The 26312-nt window shown below is 38.6% G+C and overlaps 1 protein-coding gene across 1 annotated transcript in view; it reads right to left on the reverse strand.

The window, feature by feature from the left end:
• grin2ab (glutamate receptor, ionotropic, N-methyl D-aspartate 2A, b) overlaps positions 1 to 26034 on the reverse strand; it is a 133512-nt gene extending 107478 nt beyond the window's left edge. The window contains exons 1-3 of the mRNA XM_055206009.2: positions 24978 to 26034; positions 24241 to 24424; positions 17667 to 18062 (exon numbers count right to left, since the gene is read on the reverse strand). Coding sequence (XP_055061984.1) covers positions 17667 to 18047 — 381 coding nt within the window. The 5' untranslated portion in view covers positions 18048 to 18062; positions 24241 to 24424; positions 24978 to 26034. The remainder of the gene's footprint in view (positions 1 to 17666; positions 18063 to 24240; positions 24425 to 24977) is intronic.
• Between the last annotated feature and the right edge of the window lie 278 nt (positions 26035 to 26312).

The following is a 26312-nucleotide window of genomic DNA, read 5'->3' on the forward strand; positions in this document are numbered from 1 at the left end:
GTATTACAGGACATTGACAAATTCAGGATAGATGAAGAAAAGTAGTAGATCCACCACTGCAAACTAAGTTTAGAACAAACAACAAGAAAACAAAGACCAGGAATGCGACGCTCTTTACATCTATTTACCAGCGTGTATAGCTTCTTGTTTATGTTCCTCAGACATGAGGGCTCACAAAGAGCGCACACAGGAGCATCGGCAGTCAACACATGCGTGATCGCTGAACTAAGTTTTCTTGTTTAAATAAACATAAACAACTGGATGTTTATCATTAAATTACAACTTTTAGAAATTAAAAGAAATTAAAGTTTTAGAAATTTAAATTACTCACTTCTCTTAAGTGAACAACTTTTGCAGCTGTACATTTAATTCATACAGTTAATGTTATAATCAGGGGCGTCATGCACCAATTTTTTTTAAGGGGGCAGAGTGTCAACAGCTCACAGAAAATTGTGCATACACAGACATCAAACGAAATATTATAGAGCTTTCAGTCTTTTCCATGGCACTTACATTTCTAACAATCTGAAAACCCCTGCTTTAATGCAAAAACCTCCAAAATAAAAGTGATGACTAACTTTAATATCAAATACTATTCAATCGGAATAATGACACATTTGCATCATATTTACATCTGAAACGGCATGTTTTATTTATTTAAGTCTTCATGGCTTGTTTAATTGTGTCATTAATGCATTTTGCACAACAACTGCATTATATAAAATTAATGTAATTTTAAATCCATAAAGTATATAAACAACGAAAATGACATAAGCTATAGCCACGTGATTAATTTTAATGGTCAATAATGTTTTAAAAAATATCTGTTTAGATAAAATTATTAGAGGAACGGATTTTTGCATTAAATTTTACCTCATATGTGAGCATGTGAGATTCCGCGCCCGCGTGAACTCTGGCGAACTTTGGCGTTGTGCCAAGAAGATGAATCTCTACTAATATAACGTTGAGACGGTCACATTTAAAACCATACATTTTGTACACAGAGGAGGTTAACTGCACATTACCGTACTGGGGTTTGGAAATGTTGTGAGCGTTTCTAACACGTTTTAATTCCTCAGATAGCCAAATGCAGCAGCAACCCAGCAACAGCAGAGAGCTCGTGAGCGCGCCCAGACGCTGATGACGTCTGCGACTGCGCTGGCTGCAGCCAGCTGCCGCCAGAATAAAAGTAATGTAACATGATCAAAACGGCGAAAATCTCCGAAAAGTGACAAGGATGCAGCACAGAATGCATAAAAGTGTGCATATTAAATAGATTAAAAGTCAAATAACAGATTAATGGACGCTTATTTGATTTTGAGGTTGGATGCAAAATCCATTGGCTCAAAAAAACCAAGGGGGCACGTGCCCCCTTAGTTTGAATGGGCATGACGCCTCTGGTTATAATGTTAAATAATAGATTGTTGACAGACAATTTCTGAACTAATATATTTACATTTAATATAGATGCCTGAAAAGTAAAACAAGCTGAGTATAGTCTTATGATTAAAAGAAAAAACTGAACAGTTGGTTGCTTGTCAGTAGGACTGTTGTAGTAACAGCCAAAATACATTGTAATTTTAAATAAAACTTTTAATAAATAGTTGTTAAATTGTATTTGTTTAAAGGGACACTTCACTTATTTTGAAAATTAAACTCATTTTCCAGCTCCCCTAAGGGGGTCGCACACCAGTCGCGCAGCTCAGCATTGCGTCGAGTGGAGTCTAGGACAACTCGGAGGTATCGTAAACTGGAAGTGCACATTAAATAGCGCAAGCTTTGTCAGATAACGTCTACTTCAAAATGCAAAATATATGTTAGCAGCCAATGTTAATCGTTAATGATATGGGACAAATGTGATGTTATTTAATGTTAGTGGCGCGACAGGGATTTGAGCAACTTCCTGAGTCGTAGCAGGGCGGCGCAGACAGGCACCACGTGTCGTCGCTGGTGTGCGTATACTCATAGAAAGCAATGTGTTCCAGTTTTTTAGAATGGCGCGATGCTGAGCCGTGCGTCCTGTGTGCGACCCCCTCTAGAGTTAAACATTTTGTTTAACCATTTTGGAATCCATTCAGCTAATCTCCGGGTCTGGTGCTACAACTTTTAGCATAGCCTAACATAATTCATTGAATCTGATTAGACTATTAGCATCGCGCAAAAAAATTACCAAAAAGTTTCGATATTTATCCTATTTAAAACTTGTAGCCATGTTAAGATTGTTAAGTTATGCAAAGATTTAGTACACGGTGTCACTACAAGAGTCAAGTTTTAAATAGGAAAAATATTGAAACTCTTTGGTTATTTTTGAGAGCGATGATAATACCCTAATCAGATTCCATGGATTGTGCTAAGCTATGCTAAAATTGGTAGCGCCAGACCCGGAGATCAACTGAATGGATTACAAAATGGAGCCCTTTTCACGCAGACATTCCGTAAAATACATGGGAAAGGCATCAAGGATTTTTCCGGGATCCTTCGATTTTTTATTCATTCACACTGCCATGATTACCCGGCTTCTGATGGTCCCGGAAAGACACGTGACCTGTTGAAAGTCCCGCCCTCTCTTCTACGCAGCGTCTGAAGTTTGCATATTATATATTATTTCTCTCTCCAAGAACCATTTTTGTTTATGATAAGATTATAAAGGAGCGCGTGACGCGCCGTTCTAATGCTGGTAAATGATCTCAGCTTCAGAGTGGATATTTGTCTATTTCTCATCGTGATTGCATTTCATTATATGCATTTAAAACCCGCATTTTGAGGAGCTGAACGATATATCTTGTTGGGATGACGCGCGGGTATTTTTGTTTATTATAGCTCAAATGAGCATGTGACGCGATATTCTTTTATGCTGCTGATTTATATGCATGTTATCTCTCGTTTTAAAGAGCTGAACCATAACTTTTGTTGTGATGATGCGCACGTCCTCACTACGACACGCCCATTACGGCATTCTTTCGGCTTCTTGTTCACACAGAGGGTTATCCGTGTATCTGACTAGGTCCTCTTTCCGACAACGATCCCAGAAGATTAACGGGACGAGTTTGTGTTCACACAGACGCTTGTCTGGCAATTTTACGGGTATTTTCTGGGACCAAAGGTCTGTGTGAATGGGGTTTGGTAAAAATCAAATGTTTCACTCTAGGGGAGCTGGAAAATGAGCATATTTAAAAAAAAAAAAAAAGTGGAATATCCCTTTAATGTTTTCAGTTGATAAAATATGCTTTTTGATTACTGACATTTAATTTAATCATTAAAACCAAAATCCATTAAAATAAAAGCAGAAAACACAGAATTTGAAAATAAAATGGAATTTGGGAAAAAATAAAACAGATTTCATAGGGCCTTAATTTATGCATGGATCCTTTAATGTGCTTCACATCAGACAACTGATGCGCTAATACTGATTACATAATCATCAATTAATACTTGTTGACACTGCCATGCTGCAATAAAGCCAGTTGATGGTTAATTAATAGAAATTGCTTTCTGTTTAACGTGCACTGCAATGACGATAATGACTTGTCATATAAATGTAACGTGGATGAAATGTTCAGTTCTGTGAGTCTCTGGCAGACATACACGGAGAGTGCACAGGGATGAGGGACAAGGTCAGCCAAACCACAGACTGCCTGAAGCAGATGAGGCTCAAGTGCTTTGCTCAAGGGCACAATTGTGTAAGATTGTACAGCGCAGGGTTTTTCAGATCATCTCTTAAAAATGAAGGTTCTTCGATGGTCCTTCGCAGCACCTTAGATCCAGTAAATAACCTTCTGCTGATCAAGAATCATTTTTCACTCTACTGGGTTATTGAGTTGACTGTGTGATTTAATCATTTTGTGTTGTTAACATTAAAAGGTCTTTAGATCAAGATACAGTATTGGTTTTATGAGCTTTGGATGGATGGTTTTGTAAAGAACTAAAACATATGAAGATCATAAAGATGAAGTGCACTACTAACATCAGCAAAATAATGACTCTACTTAAATAAACTCTCTAATTTTTTCATCAGTTGGCCAAATATATCCCAACCCAAACTCTTGTCAGCTTGGTATGGGTAGCAAAATCTTGATAAATCTCAGCGCAGATGTCACACATTCTTGAGATCTCATCAAAAGCTCTACAGGAGACATTTTACTGAGCTGGGTGTAAGCCCTCACAGTTTCTTTGCTTTTCCACCTGATAAATATGATATCCAGAACCAAAAAACACATACTGACATGCAGTTTGGTAAGAGAAAGTGAGAAATCCGATCCAGCCTGAACAGACAAGAGTACAGAAGTGATTCATTGGAAACGATGAGTCCCACACACAGCAACCATGGCCCATTGCTTTGAACAGCTACACATTTCAACATCTAATCCTACGCCAGGCGGTCTTTGATCGTGCGATGACTGCTAGACCGTTATGACCAAATATGGACATTCTCTAAATTTATCACTGTTTTATCAAACAGCATCTAAGCTAAATGCAGCCCTGCAGCTGTTAACAAAGGATGCGATTTCTGGAATAATCGGAAGTTTAACCGACCCTTGCTATTAACGCCATTTTCAAGAGATCTGGTTACAGATGAGCATGTTTTAAATGCATGTGCAAAAAGGCTCATAAATGGTCAAATCAATCAAACAATGTTTAGTGGTGGTCATTAAAAATCACCATAACAGAAATAACCATTTCCATTATAATCAGTCACATCAGTCACTTATATATGCATTTTATTATCAACATCTGGTACCTCAATTGGTAGTGCATTGCATTAGCACTGCAGGGATCATACGTTTGATTCCCAGGGAACACACACACTAATCAAATGTATAATTTAAATGCACTGTAAGTCACTTTGAATAAAAGCACTTGTCGAATGCATACATACAGTAGATGTAAATTAAGCCATTATTATTATGAGCTTAAAGAGGTTTATATTGAAATAATGAGTGGTTGACTGTACATGATTCATTTCTCAGTGAAACATAATCAATAATGATGGTAAACCTTTGAAGCCCTCACATTAACATGTATTTTCTAACACACTGAGCAGTGCTGTTCATGGAGGCAATGCTCCTGAAACCAATTTGTGGGATTGCCTGATACTGTTGTTGTTGTCCTCCTCCTCCTCCTCCTCTCTACCGTACCATCTATCTGTGCAAGACTAAAACACTGCTATAGTGTCATTTTTACCTCACTTTAGAGGATTCTGCCAAGCCTAGACAATCTTTAGGTGTTATAACCTGTTTAAATAATGCAGAGGACAGAAAGGGTGATATGTTGATGTATTTTTAGTTACAGTACTGAAGGACTTACATGTCATGCCATGATAGAATACAGAATAACAGTATTATATAATGCAACAAACAGTAGGTATAGGTAAATAACTTAAGGAGCACCTATTATCCATTTTATGATTTTAAAGTTCCTTTGGTGTGTATGTGTGCATGGGCCGGTTATCGGTTTTAAGGTATACAGAGGTTTTAAAGAGTCAAGGTTTCAAAACCACTAAAATTTTATGTGATACCGTTTTTAAGGTATAAGCTGTGTTTACACAAAATAAAGTTAAATAATTAAAGGAAAAATCCAGATAATTTACTCACCACCATGTCATCCAAAATGTTGATGTCTTTCTTTGTTCAGTCGAGAAGAAATTATGTTTTTTGAGGAAAACATTGCAGGATTTTTCTCATTTTAATGGACTTTAATAGAGCCCAACATTTAATACTTAACTTAACACTTAACAGTTTTTTTCAATGGAGTTTCAAAGGACTATAAACAATCCCAAACGAGGCATAAGGGTCTTATCTAGCGAAACGATTGTCATTTTTGACAAGAAAAATAAAAAATATCCACTTTTAAACCACAAATTCTCGTCTAGATCCAGGCCAGCACGACCTAACGTAAATGCGTAGTGACGTAGGGAGGTCACGTTTTACATATATAAAACGCACATTTGCGGACCATTGTAATCAATAAACTGACACAAATACATTAATTAGTATCATTCAACATACAACAACGTAGGCACAGTCCTCTTTCAACACACTTGTAAACACTGGGGCGGAGTTTCGCGTTCGTCTTCTGTGACCTCTTGACGTCATGACGTATTGCGTGGGGTCACACTGGCGCATCACGACCGGATCTAGACGAGAAGTTGTGGTTTAAAAGTGGTTTAAAATATGACAATCGTTTCGCTAGATAAGACCCTTATTCCTCGTTTGGGATCGTTTATAGTCCTTTGAAACTCTTTTGAAAAAAACTGTTAAGTGTTGAGTTAAGTATTAAATGTTGGGCTCTATTACAGTTTTTCTCAGTCGCTTTGGTACAATTCTCAGATCAGAATTGAAATTCTCAAAACTGCTTGTTCAATTCTCACATCATTGTGTCACTTGTGCACATCAAAAAAGCAGTTTCTCATTTCTTTGAACAAGTTGCAAATGCTTTGGTACATCCATGCAAATGATTATGTACAATTCTCTGCTTTTTCCTACATTATCAGTTGCTTATGTCATGGTGATCAAAATGTATTATAATGGGTCTCTGTTGAATAGTCTCACTCCACACAACATTTAGGCATTGGTTCATAGTATAAGTCTTTACTTGCAAAATGGTTGAACAAGTTCTCATAATACAGGATATGGTCAAACATATTTCTATACATTTCCATTAGACGTTTTTTTCTAAATTTGTCCTGAATTGGTAAATTGCTCCCAGGTGAATCGTGACTTTCTCTAACAGACAGAAACGTCCCCCAGCAAGCAAAAACCGAGACGTTGAAATGATGGCTAACTATAGACCCAATAGTAACCCACTTCTACCCTAAATAACCTTGAATTTGGTTACATGCCATTTTTGCCAAAATAACTTGAAGATGTATGATATTCCAACATGTAAGCAAAGTCAACAAGTGTTCAAGTTCAAGGTGTTTGCTTTCATTTCTTTTACATGTTCTAAAAGTATACACCTTGTCTATTCTTGGGTCATGGTTAGACGTCTATTAGACTTTTACTGGCAGCCAAAATTTAGCCTTGTTTTAGCCAAACATGCTTGCTGGGTCAGGAGGTATAGGAAGACTTCAGTGCAATTTCTACAGCACTGCATGTACAGTTTTCCCTAAAGATATTGTCCCATGTTCACATTTCTACCTTTATGTTATGCAGTGCTGTCTTTTCCTTTCTGTATCACTATGACATGGTCTGTCAACCAATTACAGTACAAACAGTAAAAGCGTAAATGTAAATTTTATCCAGTCTCTTGCAATCAAACTCCCACATAACTTACCCTAAGGTGTAACTTACAATTGACAATACTTGTCATCAAAACTTTAGCCATAGTTTACATCAGAACATCCCTACAGAGTAACTGTTATAATGACAACATGACTAAACAATTTGACTGTCTTATCCGTACACAATGACACAAGGACTTGACATTCTGATGGCACTGACATGTTCATTGACACAGATATTTAATTTTGAGAGATGAACTAAGGATTTTGAGCAAGAAAGTGGCTTTTGCAGGTTATCCATGGTGTTTTGCTATTTGTACGAATTGTTTTGAGAAATGCACTTACTGTTTTGCAAATTGTGAGTATGATTCGAGAGGTGTACCAAAGCGACTGAGAAAAGCTGTAAAGTCCATTAAAATGAAAAAAAATCCTGCAATGTTTTCCTCAAGAAACGTAGTTTCTTCTCGACTGAGCAAGGAGGGACATGGACATTTTGGGTGACATGGTGGTGAGTAAATTATCTGGATTTTTCTTTTAAGAAAATGGAATATTCCTTTAAGTCATGCTATTGATTTGACGTTTACATTTATATTATTAATATTAATATATTTTAATTTGATAATTTTTATAATTTTTTGAAAGAATATTATAATTTAAGGACTTATTTTTGCCTGGCATACATGTTGTATGTTGCTTAAAAATAAAATGTATTGTGCTCAGTTGAAAAGTTGCAGACATTTGAAAATAACACATTTTAGTGTTGCAATGGCAATACTGCAACACCATGAAACCGTGGTATTTTTACTAAAGATTATCAAACCGCCAGAATCTCATACCGCCCCTTGCCTATAAGTGTGTATTAATACATGTTAACGATATGCAAAGGTATAAATCCCAAAGTAAACGCTAATGCTAGTTAGCGTAAATTTACAAGAATGACATTACCAGTAAATTCAAAAACGACATTATCTTTTTTTACCAGTAAGATATCATTTACACATGAGTACCAAAATATGAGTAAACTATATCAGATAGCGGATGTTTCTGCACAGCGAGGTTGGTGTTGTGTTGTAAACAATTGTGGGTAATGACTTTATATCCACGGTCCGTATTTTAGTTGTTTCTACTTCTGTGGCAAACGCTCACAGTCGTGCACCGTTGCTCCTGACAAAACAACATTCTATTAAATGACTTCAAACTGAACTGTAAGAAAAAAAGTCACTAACCTGCAGTAATGTCTAAACATAAAGCTTTACAGAGAATGTGCACTTGGACAATTTGTCAAATAGTTAGTTAGATAGTTAACTATTTTAAACAACTCTGGTGAAGATATTTAGTTGATTTAGCACTTTACGTGTCTTCGACTTTAAGCAGCATATGGAGAGAACCTTCAATAAACAGCACGAGTAGAAAAACACGTCATCTGAATCAGAATGTTATGATTGGCCCGAAGCTGTCAGCGGCAGGGTTTCCTGCAGCACTTTGCAGTTCGGGCGGCCCGCCTAAGCTGGGAAGCCCTACCGTCTTAACTAGGTCGTCAAAAAAGCTGCACAAAAGGCTGTCAAGTGCATCTTGGAGAATAGCGCGGACACGAGCATGTGCCCTACATGGCCAAATTAGAGAAAGACGTGGTCCATCACTGTCTGGAGGATAACTAGTAGCCAGTTGATAAAACTTCTCAAAGAATAGCGCAGACGCGCTTCACACCACGAGCCTGCAGGCGCGCCACACGGCCGAAATGGCCCGTCAACTGGCTGGAGGATAGCCAGTTGATAAAACGCATGTCCGTGAGAACTGTAGTGGACTTATGTTTTGGGTTTCTTTAAGCATGTTATTGTATTAGTCTATAGTTCTTGCAAATTTAAAGTAAGTTAGCTCGTGATTTTTGTTGTTTGAGCAACCTGCTAGCTAGGTTGCACGTGCATGTTGATTAGATATAATTGTTGAGCGCTCTTGCTCACGTTATTTATGTGCATTTTTTACATGCTACAGTAGTTACACTCCTTTAAATTAATGAAATTAATAGTGGGATATAAATAGTTTTTACACTCTTCGCGCTATCTATCATCGTTCGCCAGACGTTCTACAAATCTGCTTCATTAATAATCTAGTATGTGTCATTAATAATCTAGTATGTGTTCATTTTCTGTCATAGTTTATTAAAAATTAAGTTTTATTTGAGTATTTTAAATAAAAATATTTTCATTTTCATCATGACCCGTACGCCCCGCCCCTTTGATTAAATATACTGTCTGAAACGAGTCTACATTTACAAATAACATAATTTACAATAATTTAATGGTTAGTACCAACATTTATGCGTGTTTAAAGACGTGACGATGTGAATGCGTCAGGTTTAACCCTTTAATTATACACTTCCGCATAGGATATACTTATGTATCCTCACTCATGAACTCCTTGTTTCTCGCGGTGCGATTAAATAATTGAGATGTTTTTTTAGATGGCAATGCTTGATTGGTTTCCGGGTCGTAGGATGTAGGACGTAGGAGCAAGGAAACGAGGAAGCATATTGAGAAGCACCATATATGTTAAATGATTCAGGCAGCATTAATTGCAGATGTTTAATACTTATTGTTATGAAATGAAACAAAACCCCTAACCATAACTCTCCAGGAATATCAATAAACACTGCCTTGCAAAATAATAAAGACAAATCAATTTCCCAGAGCTCATTTACAACGTGAGATCAGCAGTCGAAATAAAACTATATTAATCCAACAACTCCCCGCTGTGTTGAATATTCATCAGACATATAAGCTTTACGTAGATATTTATCAAGTAGATTTGTTACCAATTTGCTGGCTTGATATAATCCATACATCAATATACAGCAGTGACTCGTCTTCCTGGGAAAACAAGCTGTATATATATGATCACATTCACCAAATCTGATGGCTTGATAAATCCAAACATCAATATACAGCAGTGACTTTCTTCCCTAAGAAAGCAAGCTGCGAAAATATGATCAGATTTAGCGAATTTTCATAATCTCTCGAATTCCCATTGTCAGTCATCATAATTTTTTCTTTCACGCTCACAAACGCACACACAATGAAAGCCTCTGGTCCAAGACAAATCCGAGAAAACAATTTGAATTATGAGGTTAACGTTTTGCTCTAAATGAATTAGCCCGCCCGACTATACAATATTCATAAAGTTAGTGTCTCACAAAACGCAAAAGACTGCGGAATAGTGAATCTAAACATAGCTCTTAAAAGCTGCCTTCAAAGGTTTTTTCTGTTTTTTTTCTCTTGTTCCTCTCCCGAATAGACTGTCATCTCCGAACTCTGAGGAAAATGACCTCATTCGGTCCTGAATGCAGCCACCAATCTCCATGTTTCCCGATTGTCCTTTACAACCCGAGGGAAAGAAGCAGTGAGAGGAACAGCAGGGAAAAAATAAGTAAGGACGTGTTGGTGGTCTGCCAGGGAGAAGTATCTTTTGTGTAGGACCTCTATTCTGATAAACCCTGAAGGAAGAAAGAGGAAGAAAATAAAAGGGAACGAGTGAAAGAGATATGGACGAGAGAATCAAGGTTCACATATAGAGGGATTGCAGAGATTAAAAGAAAAGACTGAAACTTGACAAAAAAGGTCTAAAAGCTTTATCTTCTAAGAAAAGACCTGTACAGCACTTTTTCATCCTACAGTTCAAAGCGCTACACGTAATATGGGCACTTTCCCGTGAACCCGCCCAAAGTGACATCTACTTTGCGAGGGATTTGATCTCCTAATGATTCCAACACCGGCTGAATTCATTTCTGATCTCATATCTCTGTAATCAAAGGTGCTGTGCATCAAAGTCAATCTATAGCAGCATCTGAGGACAGCTATGACTCACACAAAAATAAGTATGTGGACATGGAAGTGTTATTGTCGGGGCTAGAATAGATTTAATACTATGGTATATGACTACGGCAGATTGATTGATCAAGGTCTGCCATTCTAAGGTCTTTTTAAAGGGGTCATATGACGTTGCTAAAAATAACAATATTTTGTGTGTTTACACTGTGTTAACGTGGTTTAAGTTTTAAAAAACATTATTTTCAACATACTGTACATTATTGTTGCTCCTCTATGCCCCGTCTTTCTAAAATGCGGCAATTTTTACAAAGCTCCTCACTCTCAAACGTGTGAAATGTTATGCCCATTACCAAAATCTTCCCACACTGCAAATTTTGCCCAATTCCGATTTTTTTCCGTTATCTGATTTTTTTAAAGACTCCCTTACATTATGTTTTAAATGGGGCTCGTTACCGATATCTGCATTTACAATAAACACTTGGCAAGACAATTCAAGGTAGACATACTGACCCAGAACAGCTTAAACCACAAGGAAGTACAATGTCAAGATATGCAATGGACACAGAAAAAATTATCCAAGATTATAAAGCTTTATACTACGGGTACGTTGAAAGCTTGAATCTGATTGGCTGATGAACGTTCTGAGGTGTGCAATTATTTTCTGGGAAATGCACGTCGAACGTAGTTCAAGGCAGCTGTCTTGACCGCATTACAGTTCCATATCACCTTGCATAGTTAACTGTAATAACAGACTAACAAAAACAACATGACAGATGATTTTTTGAGGCAATAACAGCGCTGTTTAGAGATGCACAGAGGTAGCCTCGTTTACACAATCTCTCAGTGTCTCGCTCGCCTTCTTTTTCTCTCTCGCTCGCTTGTTCGCTCTCTCTTTTTTCTATTTCGCTCTGTCTCTGTCGCTCTCTTTCTAATAACTTCATTAATAACTGCATTAGAATGCTATCAACGGCTCAAGCCTCCATTGCCAGTGTTATAAAGGCGTTTTGGAGCAAGCAAAAGAGCCGTTGGATGAGATGCAAAAGAAATAGTCCTACTCACAAAAGCGGTTTAAGTACAAACCGGACGAATCCCTTTAAACCTATCATGTGATCGATGTCTTGAGATGTGTTAACCGTAGTATTAGCCAAATAATTGACTCCGGGCCGTTGAATTATTAGAAAAATAATGCACACCCAAGGTGTAACGGCCACTTCGCTTTGAGTCGAGGCATCACCACCTCGGGTGTGTATTATTTTTCTAATAATTCAATGACCAGTCGTCAATTTTTCCTTACTTATTTCTGTAACAAGACATAAAACTTCCACATTACTCCAGTTAGTGGAGCTGTCATCCTCTATTGCACTGCTAAGAAGAGTCATGTGATCGTGGGTTGTGTGCACGTAAATTGACGTCATTTGCCAGTGTAGCATTTTTATTGACATACGACACTTTTTAAAATTAGAATATCCGATCTGTCCGCTTACATTGTGGGCGCGAATGCATGTATCCGATTCATATATGATTTATATCCACATATGAATGAGGCCTGAAACCAATTGGAGAATATGGAAATCTATGCATTTTTTCCTACATTTTTACACATCCATGGGTCATATCTAATCTGTGCCACTTTAGGGGAAAATCAATTGGAATTGAGTCACTTCAAACAGGCAGTGTAAATGAAATCTTTACAATTTTACGGATCTTCTATATGTACAAATAGCTTTTAACAGGCCAAAGACAAAGAAAAACATGAAATTGCATCATATGACCCCTTTAAACATCTTGAATTGAAACTTAGGTCTGGCACTAACATTCTTTTGTCACCTACTTCGAGACATACAACACACATAAAGTTTATTCTGGCTCATTCCGAAATGAATGCGAACACTAGGAGGCTGAAAGCCTTCTTATTAGTGAACTGGCCAACCAATAAATAGATATTTAAATCATGCAGTGTCGTTTGCTTCCACCCAAACTGCGCCAGTAAAATTGGCAAGCGAAAGGAAGGTCAAATTAAATTTACCGTATTTTGCATAAACAACCAATCATTATCAGCGGTGACCTTTCGAGCCAATTAGCTTTTAGTATCACTTTAATGTGTCATTAAGCCTGCTTATAGTCAACACAACAGGTGATAATAGACTGTTTTTGCCAAAATAACAATGGAGTCTTTATTCATTTTTCTACTGGTCAAAGTATGTACTGTAGCACTACTATATTTGTACGGCTTGTTTACTTGACTGACAGGTGTTGGACTGTTAATGGAAACATTATAACGCATCATTACATACACTACAATTCAAATATTCCCACAGTAAAGAAAGGGGAGTAAATAAAGTAAAAAATAACGCCTCTGCAAAAACAGATTGCGAAAGAGATGTGAGGATTTGTACATTAAATCTTGGTAAATCGGCTTACTAGACTGCAAGACCGTAGTTGTTTATTTGTCTATTGTAGTTATATTTCAAATTGTGAAAATAAGGCGAAAGCTTACAACACACAGCTGGGTAAGACTACAGAAGTAATATCAGTGACACTTAGGGTTAGTGTATATTATTTCTCATTATACCACTCAAGCAAAAAGTGTGTGTATAAAATTGTCAGAATTTACAGCATCGTGAGAAAACGAACACTCACCCAACGTGAACTTTGTCTCTTATTAATTAAAAAAATCTGACAGATTTATTCGCTATGAAGTAATGAAGCTGTTTGGGTGTTTCGAATGAGTCACTGGTTTAAAAAAAGGGTCACAGCTAAAGGCCTCTTGGAAAAAAAGGCCCGTGGGCTGTGGCCCAATAGTTAATTTATGCCTCAACATAAAAAATATATACTCATGTATTTGACTTCTGGAAAACATATGACAAGCACAGCGCCAGGGCACTAATATATTAGGGCTGATATACTCAAACCGTTGCTACTGTGACATCAGCAAGTGTCTTATAAGCATGTCAGAGAGATGGCTCTCCCTTCGAATGGGTTTTGGGTCCATAGCAGTGTTTTAATATGCTATTATTAGGCACAGTTGGTGACATCATATGATCTAATCTGCCAATGCAAACCTCAGCCTATTGTTCAAGGAACAAAAAGAAAATTTAAGGGTGTGTGGGAGACGGATAAGAAAAAGGGACTTTGTGAGCTGTGTGAGTGCATGTTAATATTTAATTTTGTTCTGTCCTCCCATAATGCACCTTTCTAATACAGGCGGAATAAAAGCAGCTTCAATGGGGCAGAAAACAGCTTTAGTGTTTAACTGTGCAGCCTCCATCGCTCTCATTTTCCCTCGCCTCCTTCATATGCACCCTAAACACATTTCCACATTTTCTCAGACCTCATTCCAGAAGTCGAGCATGCAAACCACATAAAGAAGTTCATCAAATATGCCGTCCTGCCCCCTCGGCGCATGTTAGTGGTAGTGTGAGTGCTCTCTGCCCTTTCCTTCCATATGGCAGGGGGAAACATGGTAAAAAGACATGTCCCTCCATGTTCATTTTTTATAATGTGAAAACAGAAAATTCGGGTGTACGGCAGAACCAAGCATCCTCCAGGACTCTCATACACACTTTCAAACCACGCTCGCAAGCCCCCCAGAGCGTACAGCAAAGGAACATGCTGTGGAACTTGAACAAAGCAGGATGAGAAACACAGAGGTACATCAGACATAGAGAGAGAGAGCGAGCGAGCTTAACCCATTCTCCTCCTGTACTTTCAGTACATTACATTTACATTAAAGGTGACATCCCTACTGAAAAATCCAGCTAAGACCATCATAAGCTGGTAGCTGGTTTTAGCTGGTTTAAGATGGTCCTTCCAGCCTGGCAAAGCTGGTGGGTCAGCTGGTCTTCCAGCCTGACCACCTAAGTCCAGCTAGACCAGCTTAAAACGTGACCAAAACACAGCTGGACCAGCTTGCTACACTTTTTTCCATGTTTAAATGATATAATTGGGTCCCCAGTGCTTCTATCAACCTAGAAAACATGAAAAAGATCAACCCAGTAACTTAGTTTTGGTAATCCATTCACTGCAAGCATGTGACAAAATCTACCCAGTCTCACGAGATTTCGTGATATAGTCACGTTATTGTTTTATTCTTTTTTGTATTATTATCACGCATTTCCGCGTTTTTCCGTGATCGTATAACAAATTCCTGTTTTCGTGTGATTAGCACGTATTGGTTACTCAACAGCTTTTTCCAATTTTTTAACCATTGTCGCTTCGGTTTAGGGTTAGATTTGGTGCTTGCATTAGAATGTCACTTTATATATTGGTTTATACAATTTTTTCTGATTTATTTTTTTATATGTCGCCTGGCGTTAGGGTTAGAGTAGGGATGTCATTTTATGTAAATCTAACCCTAAACAAAGGGACGATGGTAAGAAAATTTGGCAAAACAGTTGAGCAACCAACACGTGACAACCACACGAAAACAGGAACTCGATCACGAAAAAACGCGCAAATTCGCGATAATATCACGAAAAAAGAATCAAAAAATTACGTGACGGGTTTCAGCAGTAACAACATAAACTGTTGTGGCTTTCGTGGTCATCGCGTAATTTCCGGTAAACTCCGCGAAGAATAAATAACAACAAAGTCCTTTTAAAGTAGTTTATTTATATAACAAGCAAAATAAACAACATGTAGATTACATAGGACCGCAAAACATTTGTTATATTCGTCATGGTATTTGTTTAAGAGTTCAGTTTCAGCAACTAGTCATGACATTAAACAAACAAAAACCGGAAGTAAAGTTCGGACCAGGCGCTTATCGCGTCACTGCACGTGCACCCGATGAAACGGTCTATATAACGAGATTTTGTGAGACTGGGCTGGATGTCAGAAGGGGATCCTATTATAATATCACCACCACGGCACTGCCATTTAGTGCAAAGATAGAGACAGAGAGAAAATAATTGACAGCACAATTGAGTTTCAATTTCAACAAACGACTATTATGGAGATCAGTGTTTGCATTTCATCAGCTTATTTGCATTTTAAAGGACACACCCCAAAATGGCACATTTTTGCTTGCACCTACAAAATTGCAATTTTAACATGCTATAATAAATTATCTGTGGGGTGTTTTGAGCTAAAACTTCACAACGTTAAAAAAGTCTTGTGAAATGTCCTCATTCAAAATAGAGAGTTAGACCGGCAAATCCACTCAGCCTGGAATATCATTGCACTTCCAATACAGAAATGCCTATATCAACTTGAGGATCGAAAGCAATTCTGGGACATGATTTAAAGATGGGATGAGATGTGTTATGGGAAACGGCTAGCGGGGGGATCTTAATGTTTGAGTTTCATTCACATCAGCCTCAGTGTTTGACTCCCATTGCGCCATTTCCATCCATAAGAGTCTCTTCAGTTATTACCCTATGGGCTCTCAAGCAGCACTGGGCATAAAGTGTCAAAATAGAGGAGATATTAAACAATCAAAATTGTATGAATTCTAGTATCAAAACTCTGGATTGTGAAAAAATAAAAAAACAACAACATTTAAGCAAATCTAGTAGTAATCATACCAAATTCAACGTGTTGCTGGGGAATGAACACATCAAAACCAATTTTCCATCTTCAAGAATCATTCCTAATGAAGTGCTTTGACAGAACAGCACAATCCACGCACTTTGAGGTTATTACATCACGGTTTAAAATTATCACATCTGTATTTGAAAAAAGGTAGTTTAAAGAGAACTCAGCTAGATGATGCAACGCAATGACATGGTCGCCACTGAGAGGTTTCGGCGGTGAACCCTTTAGAAACAGCATACTAGTTGAATGTAACTACTTGTTACAGTAATGAACATTATTAAATAGTACACACCAGCAGCATCACGTTTCAAATAAAGGCCGAACTGATGATTCAACACACAATAATAAAGTTTGCTGGCTTCTGCACTGAACTCTCAGCGACAGGTCTGTCAGTAATCCAGCCACAGGTACTCTGTCACACCCCCACATCTGTGACTACACACACACACACAGCTCCCTGCCAAGGTTTCACAAAACAAATAGATGAGGGACAGTGACAGAAAGACTGGCAACCCGTCAGGCTGTGTCTGATGCAGATGGCATCAGTAATAAAGAAAATCTGCCAGGTATCTGAATTGTGTGTCATTTTAATGGCACATAGCTGGACAACCCGAAACATGGCACCGAATGTTTCATATCACATTTTCTGTTTGTGGAAAATATCAGAGATGTGATGAATGTTTTGTGGTGTTCCAAGCGGTTTGTTTGTTTGTTTATAACACCATGCCTGTTTCTGTGTTTATTTCACCGCTAAATCCAGTTTAAAATACAAAGATGTGAAATTAAACAAAACTTATAATCAAATGAAAATTCGGTCATCATTTACTGACCCTCATGTTGTTTTAAACCTGTATGAGTTTGAACACAAAAGATATTTTGCTTGTTGACGATACCCATAGTATTTGTTTTTCCTAATATGGAAATCAAGTCAACTGTGTGCTTACCATCATTCATCAAAATATCTTCTTGTGTGGTCACCAGAATAAATAAACTCAAACAGGTTTTATACAACGTAAGGGTGAGTAAATAATGCCAGAATTTTCATTTTTAGGTGAACTATCACATCTAAGCAAAGGATGCAGTCTTACCTTCTCCGCCATGGTCATCGCAGAGCCGCCGTGAATTCCCAGTATGGGCATGGATGTCTGAGAAGAAACAAAGTCCAGCATCTGCGCCACGGCTTCCTGATCCGTGCCGTCTCCGTACACCAACCCGTGCAGTCTCTGACGAGACATGAGCTCACACAAGTGAGTAAGCATGCTTCCTGGGTCCGTCTGGTTCACCTGGACACTGAGTACAGTCACGTCCAGCGGCGCGCCTACACCGCGAACTGGACGCAGGGCAGATTCGGATACGGTGGGGGTCTGGCCCAAAATCACAGCCACACTTAGGGATGGAGGTTTCTCTGCAGCCTGTGACCAACCCAGGAAAGCCAATAAGACCATGAACCAGACTACAGCTCCCATCATTCCTGGCTTCAACCCCTGTGTGGATGAAAATTTGAAAACAAGCTATATTTAGCCGGTCGCAACACTTCTAAATGCAAACACTCTCCATGTCTTAAAAGCATTTTAGCAAATCAGGCTCAGAGCAGCAAACTAGACTAAATCGAATAATCCACTGACATAATTTACATCCACCCCATTACTTTGCTTACGAAGATTTAAGGGGTGGACTGAAAAGAAATGGGAAACGAAACCGGAAGATGAGCCTTTAAAGGTTAAGATGGTATGGCAACTACTAGTACTCAATCATTACCAGTCAATACTTTTCAATTAGTCTAAATAGTTTAATGGAACAGTGGTTCACTTATTACCAATTAACTTAGATGTACTGTCTTACCATCTTACCCATATATCAGTGCAGTTGTATTTCAATGTCCTGCCTATTTGATAGGACTCTTCAATAGTTTATCAAAATTCTGGGCTGTATTTGATGCTTGGATGACTCCAGATGGCAAGTGTGACTGTCTTCTAAAGTATAGTAATAATTGATGAAACCATGCACTTACTAAAATGAATTTTAACTTCATGAGTGAAGAACAGCTTACACATGGTTAAATTTTAGTGTGCTTTTGTCAGCACTTTAAAGATGGTTCAATCTCAAGAAATCGAAGTCATCTTCGTTATGGAGGTAGCTGTGTTTGAACCATTGTGCTTTTTAAGAGCACATTTTGCAGGTCTCCCTTATTTAACACAGATGATTTAAATCATCAGCTTGGTAAAAGATCCACGAACTGAATGAAATGAGGGCATATCTGAAACCTCGGTATGCGAAAAACACTCAAAGATGTTCAAAACTTTTGGATGTGCGTTTGAATCTCGTGAGAGCATGAAGGAGACACCAAATACAAAAAGGTATTAAGATAAATTTCCTGGAAAACTGTGAATCAGTTGGACCTTTTCAAGTGTAAGGGGGCGTGCACACCAAAGCGTTTAAACACGGCTAAAAAAAAGGCCAGGCGAACGCCAACTGTGGGTGTTTGCCAGCTTTTTTTAGCTGAGCGCTTTGGGTGCTATGATACTTCTGCTTTGTTTATCAGTCATTGAATGATGCGCTGGTTGGTTGTTGTTGTAATATTTGTCCTGCACCTCCTCCACTGTGATTGGACGGCTGAGTGAGAAGTGACATTGATGAGCTGAGCGTTTCACCTAAAGTTGAACATTTTTCAACTCCCGGCGCTCAGTGCTGAGCATGGAAAAGCCACCAAAAACCGAGACTCAGCGCAGGCAAAACCCACTTGCTGCTGGTGTTTTTAAAAAAGCGCCCTACTACCAATAATTGGTTTTCACCTTCTTCAACAAGAGTAAATAATTTTTGCGTTAGTACATCATAAGTGAACAAACATTCAGGTGACAGAGAAAACATGCTGGATGTCAAAAATGTGTGCATACTGCATTAACACATACTAAAGTATAAACTTTTTCCCTGCCAGCGTTTTTTTTTTAAAGTTGCCAGCCAGCGCCAGCATTTTTCATGATTTTTACAAAAGTTTAATGCCTTCCAGAAAATGTTCTTCTTTGAATATATAAACATACAATATATCAAATGAAAGAACAGACCCTCTGCTTTAAAAAAAACATTTCATCCTACTTTCATTAGTTTTCTCGTAATTGTAATAAGTTCTTCAAAAACACAAAATTTTGAGAAAAAGCTGAGATAATTCAATTTTTGTGAAGGACTTTTGACAGAGATCAGATTTAGAGCGATCCTCAAAACATACACGGACATACAGCTGTTTGCCCTAGGGCGATACTTCTGGGTTTTATAAGTTGTGGAAGTTGTATAAGGTGGTAAATAATAGTGGTAAAGTGGGATACTCGTCATTGGCATGGAAGCGTTTTCTCTTAAAGGGGCTCTAAGCGAATTCATGCGTTTTAGGCCATAAAACATGTTTTGTTTCATACAGTAAACATCTCCTCACTATCTGCTAGCTGCCTGTCCTCTGAACACACTGTAAAAAATGCAGTCTCTGTAGACAGCCCAGGCTTCACAAACTGCATCAAAAACAAAGTGGTCAAACCTACCACCACGAAACATAACAAAGTGTTCCAGCCAATAAACGACAATCAGGATTTGGGAGTGGGGGTTTGGTGCCTTCATGACTCGTTCAGAAAGCACGGAAGGGAGGGGGAGGGGAGGAGTTAGCTACACTCTGTTTTGTTTGAAAACACTTCGAACATCAACAAGAAGTGACATCACATAGATTCGCTTAGAGCGCCTCTAATTGACGAGTTCATCATTGGCGGGGAAAGAGTTAAAAACGTAATGTTTAATGCTGCATTCAAGCCATATCGTAATTACCGTTATTTCGAGATGACAACACGTAATGCTCAACTTGAAGCCCTCGGACTGGGAATTATGCATTTCTTTAGACGGTTTCAGCAGTAACAACATAACTAACAGCTTTTGTAGACTAAACGCAACTTCCAGTTGAACAGAGTCCTTTTACAGTAGTTTAATTCTGATAACAAGAAAAATAAATTACAAGTAAATGACCTTCATTCATATATCATATTTAATGCGTATCAACTATTACACTGAGCTAAAGTTACTATGTAAAATTAATGTATACCAGTGATGCGCGGGTCAATGTATAAACAACCCGCACCCGACCGACGTTTTTAAATAACTCGCCCGCAACTCAGACTGCAAAAAAAGAAAAAATATAAATTGTACCCGACCCAATCCCTGGCCCGCATTTTTTAAAAGTAATTATTGTTTAAAATAGTTAATTGGCATCTTTATTTTAAACGACCCGACCGACCGTGGCCCGAATATCATTAAAAATATTTTTTGATGACTCGTAACCTGCGGGTAACCACAGGCACCCGCTCATTTCGGATCAACCCGCGCATCACTGATGTATACTGCCCTACAAAGCGAAAGCGCAGTAACTACGCATTTGGTCAAAATTGAGTTAAGGGTTAAAATGGGCTTTGTGAGATCTGTTGTGTCTTGTGACAAAGTCTCCTGGTTAAATTTTGTCCCAATTCAGAGAAATGTGTGTGCCAAAATTGCAGTAACATGTTTGACTGGCTGGTGTAAAAAACGTTAAAGCCATTTTTCTCAGTTTCAGTGTTTGCGTAGATACTGCACATAGCCTTTGGAGGGCAGTATACAATGTTAGCTAAAATTATTGCATGGCTGTTGTCTCGCCTCGTCTTTAGCAAACCAAATCATTTTATTTTCGACACTGTATTTGTTTTAGAGATCAGTTTTCCCACTAGCCAGACCAATAAATAAATACACACTGGAAGTTCACTTTGCTTCAGGTGCGTAACCGCAACTACATGTGTGCGTTCAATGAAACCCTCTATAGTAAACTACAGTATAGTAAAAATTTATTGCATGAAAGAATATTGTTGGCAGCTGTAAAATACATAATTACAACATTAAATTACAATTTGATGGTACTGCACATAAAGCTCAAGGTAACAATAATAACATACTTAAAGTGGTTTTGCGTGAGGTTGCAGCGTTCATGTGGTACAGACCGGCTCTCAGAAAACTCCCAGTCTATAAGCTGTAATTACGAGCTCTACGAGGACATGAAAAGTTTTTACACATTAAAATCTTAAAATATGGCGTGAACGCACCTTTAACGGTCTAGCTGGTACTTCATTTAATATGATTTCGGACACGGGAATGAGTCAGATAAGAAAGACTTTCCAAAGGTTATCTGTTTCACACCTGTGTAACTTCACTTTTTCTGTGACACAATCATGAAACCAAATGAATTCAACAATCTTGAACACAGCAATATACGCTCTAAAAAATGCTGGGTTATTTTCAACCCAAACTTGTGTCAAAAAGAGACGAACCCAACCTGTTGGGTTGTAATTTAACCTATGTTTGGTTGTTTTTAACATGAAATGCTGGGTTGTTTTAACCCATTGTTGGGACAAATATAAAAAATTTGACCCAAAACTTCGTTGAAAATAACACAGCATTTTAACTTAAAAGGAGTAGTTTAAATTTTGTTTGTTGTTAATTTAACCATGGTTGCATTCCTTTGCCATCAAATGTAAGCTCTTGATACCAAGGTCAAATTCACTCTTTCATTGAACGTTTCTCTAGAAATGTCACTGGGTACAGTACGTCTTTCATTCCTGAAATTCAGTCATCAGTCATATTTTCACCTCTATTTCATTCACTGACAAGCATTTGACAAGAGTACTTCTGACCTGTAGCCACCAACCAAAGATGATAAAGTACTCTGAAGACTTGTATACAGTATAAACCAAACATCAAAGCCCAACACCTATAAAGGGATACATTAACTATATTCAAATATCCTGCTGTTTATATATGCAAACTCTGTTACCACTGACTAAAACAGAGTATATATACCGTATATTATTTTGGTGTATAGCATCAGTTTCCGAGGGTATGTCATTTATCAGTATTTATCATGACAGAAAAATCAATGAAATGAAATAAACCTCACAGTCTTGCTTGAATTTTGTAAGTTTATTTGGGTTCTTAGTACTAAAAAATGCGATAAGAATGAGATACCATCAGCTGCTGCGAGTACAAACATTTTATATCACCAGTCCTCAAGAAGAGATAGAGCTCATTACAAAACGTAATAAATATCCTTAGTAATAGAAACATTCTTTCCAAACACCCATCTTTACCCTGGAGTAAAAATAAAATGTATTATGAATGCATTTACATGCATATAAGTAGTTGAAAAAAGCGTGCATTTTGCATCAGTAGCAATAAAGATGTCTGCATATTTAGTTAAGGAAAGTGTTTATATACAAAATACAAAACAATACACACACAAATGATTGCAGACTAGTCTATTGCATAATCCTGCCAAAATGCAATATTTGCATTATGAAGCAATGACTTTGTTTAACACTTGACAATGTACTGATGCGTTGCCAGTTGTTGGCAAACAATAACGGCAGAAACCACATTGGTTAGCTGTGACAACTAAAACATTTGGATGTATTGTGAAGCATACTAATTAGTACCAATCACATAATTACCCTAATTGCATTCTTGATGGTTGCACTGATTGTTTGTGAGGGTCCAAAAGCAGTACGTGCCTCGATGGCCACATTACAGTTTCAGGAGACAGACAGTGCACTGTTGCCCTTGCAACTTTTTCTATTTGCATACGTACTAACATCCATAATTGGCATACTCGCAGAGCTATCCCATGCCCTTAAGCCCAACCCGGGGTAGCACTTAGCATTTGCAAATTTTATTGCATCTCCTCCACTTGTTCTTCATGCTTTTATATGATTTGTTGCAGTGTATCAAGCTTTCAAGCACATTAGTGGTCAACCTATAACTATAACCTTAGCTCGCAGGATGCAGTTGAAAGGCAGCCAAATGTTCGAAGTAACGACAGTTCAGCACAAGGAAAAATGTGCTATTTTTTATGCATCAAAATTTTAGCAATGCTGTCAGAAAGGTCTTGCCAAGAGTGTTCGTATGAGCAAGGTTTAGATGTCGCATGCCCAAAAGTATACAGACCACAGTTTTGATGGTCTGTCACTGTCCATATTTTATAATTTAAAAAGCAGAGCGTAAAGTGCCAAGCGCAGATCGGGCCCTCTGTTAGCACAACATCACCGCTGAGATCACTTCGCAAGCGAGCGCGAAGGCTGTGGGTGGATTTCTGACTTTGACTGTGTGTGTGGATGGTTGGGAGGGTCAGCTGTTATACTCTGAGTGTACTCCTAAAATAAGCACCTGTGCTACTTGTAGGTCCTTCTTCCCACAATTATTACTTTTACTGACTAACGCATTCGTCCTCATGGAAAGATATTACAAGAGTTGACCCAATACTGAAAATACAAAAATGAATAACATTTTGTTTTTAAAATAAGGTCACCGTATCGTTTGTTTACAGGCCTATACAGTATGTGAGCCTCTGTATGTGCATGTGTGCATAAAGAAGGGGCAGTTTTTAATTATTTAACCTTTAAAAATGTATCATCCTATGTAGGAAAGACTATTTCAGGCCTGGTCCTGTAAGCAAGAGGAAAACATCTAAAATGTGTTTGGACAACGTGACTGCACCCAAATCTGCAAGTCCCTCTATTTCGGCGAAACCCGCGAACCAACGGCGCCCCCTGTCGGATTGTCCCTAAATCGCTTCGCGCCTATGACTAAACATTCAATATTTTTAACGTATCTTACCTTGCGTGTCACGAGGTGTCAGTGAAGAAAACTCGCCGAGGTTGAAATGTGCCATCTGCGAAACCCAGCGACGTTTTGTGAATTTGATCCACGAAGATTTCCTGACAGAGAAGAAGGCGCGTGCCCGGGCGCATTTTCAGACCTTCGGTGAGACACCTTGACAGGAGCTTAAGTGTGCAATGTTCTGAAAGAAAGTCAACCAAGGTCCATATACCAGGTTAACATAAATGTGACAACTGATCATTTAATGTATTTTTCTGTAGAGTTCTATAGTCTGTGAGAAAAATGCCACACAGACAGGCTTCGCGAGTGTGCCTCGCGGGCAAAACTGATCTACGAGGACGCGTAACGGTTCCCCCGCACAGAACCAAATATCTCATAAGTGACTGACAACACCATTAAATAACGGGGTCTTGGATGATCAGTCAGCTTTAAGGAGACAGTAAGTGATACGCAGGTGTGCCAGAGACCCGGCGTGTTTAAATCACGGCTGGTGTGGTATTCCCCTCACGCGCGCTGGGTTTGTCTCTATGTAGGGCGCTCGTTCGCGCAGCAGGTGTTGCGCATCAAGGCGGTTGAAATAATTTTAACTGTCACAAATATAAACCGACACTTTAGTCAACGTCAAGATCCAACGACTTATTTTCTTTGGCTACGAGAGCGCGAGCACACATTTGTAAGGATGGTAATAACAAAATTTCCCATATTTTACCGAAAGTCAAATGAGAACAACTCACCTGATATCCCTGTCATACATTCCCAACATTCCTGCCAGGATTTACGCCGTGTCCCCACTCTTCATTGTATAACCTTGCTGTTTCTTTATAAACAAATCCGTCAAGTTCAGCGCTCTCAACGGCGTAATTCCATCGGTGCCCTTGCGTTCACCGTGCCCATTCCTTAAAGCGATTCGCCAAAAAGGAAAGGGAAAAAAGGGTTCAGTGGTTCGGTCGAAATACAACGATCCAAACGGATTTACCCCTTCGATTTTTTTCTCTTTTATGTTTGAGTCTGGAGCGCTTTCTGCAGTGGAGCTGGTGGAACAGGTCCGCGTGCCTCTTCTGAGGGGCTTCCGTCAATATTGCATCCTTTTGGAAAAAACAACAATTCGCCGCTTTATTCGTCGATAGTGGGGATGGGGTCTATTTTGGATAGAGGTTCCTCTGCAACACCGTCGACTGAACTCGAGAGATCAGCGCAGTCAAAACTGTCGTGCGCGTATTCGCTCCTTAACATCTCAGCGCGGAATTGAGACGGTTCTCGCCAATGCCTCCCACGCGCTCCGCGCCAAATACAACTCAATTCGCTCACCTTAGACGCTATAATTAAACGTGCACGTATGCTTTAGAGAGCTATTGTTGTATGTAAATGAAAAAACTGTATTTCATTCTTATATTGCACTGTTAATTTCAATAAAAAAACAAAACAAACATTTGGTTACCTCAGGCGCGTTAATAAATGCACCAACTTTACAAAACAATGTTATCAGATGCAGCCTTACTAAATCAGTAAACTTTACACTTACTCTTCCAAACCTTTCCTCCACAAACCCTCTCACTCACTGTCTCTCACACATCGCGTTGCACAAGCACAAAGTCATAAATGATCATGAGAACCATTAACAGCCCATGCGCGCGACGGCCGCGTCAAAACTGTGGAAAATTCTCAATCACGCCTCAGTAAACAAGTCGTTTTCCGGCTAGATGTGGCAAAACCACTATCGCCTCCACGTGTTTAAGAGAGCAAAACAATTCAACGAACCGACTCCTGCCTTTCTCAATGAAAACGGAGATTTTGGGCTTGCTCTGTTTGCCCCAAAATTGGTGGTTCGTTATGAGTCAGACGCTCCCAGCTGTGTAATTTCCCTGTGGGAAATCTACAAGAGCCTCTGGTGATCCCCAGCTCATGCAATTAAATCAAATGATTTTATGACTTTCACTGCTGTGATCATTCAGTCAATCACAAGAAAACAGTTTGAAGCGAGTCTATTTAAGTCATTCAAACTTCACAACACATTAGGTGCAATTGGAGCAGAGTGCATTGGATATGAAATATTATAATGAATATTACGT

Source organism: Misgurnus anguillicaudatus, chromosome 3, assembly GCF_027580225.2.
Source record: "Misgurnus anguillicaudatus chromosome 3, ASM2758022v2, whole genome shotgun sequence".
NCBI classification, from domain to species: Eukaryota; Metazoa; Chordata; class Actinopteri; order Cypriniformes; family Cobitidae; genus Misgurnus; species Misgurnus anguillicaudatus.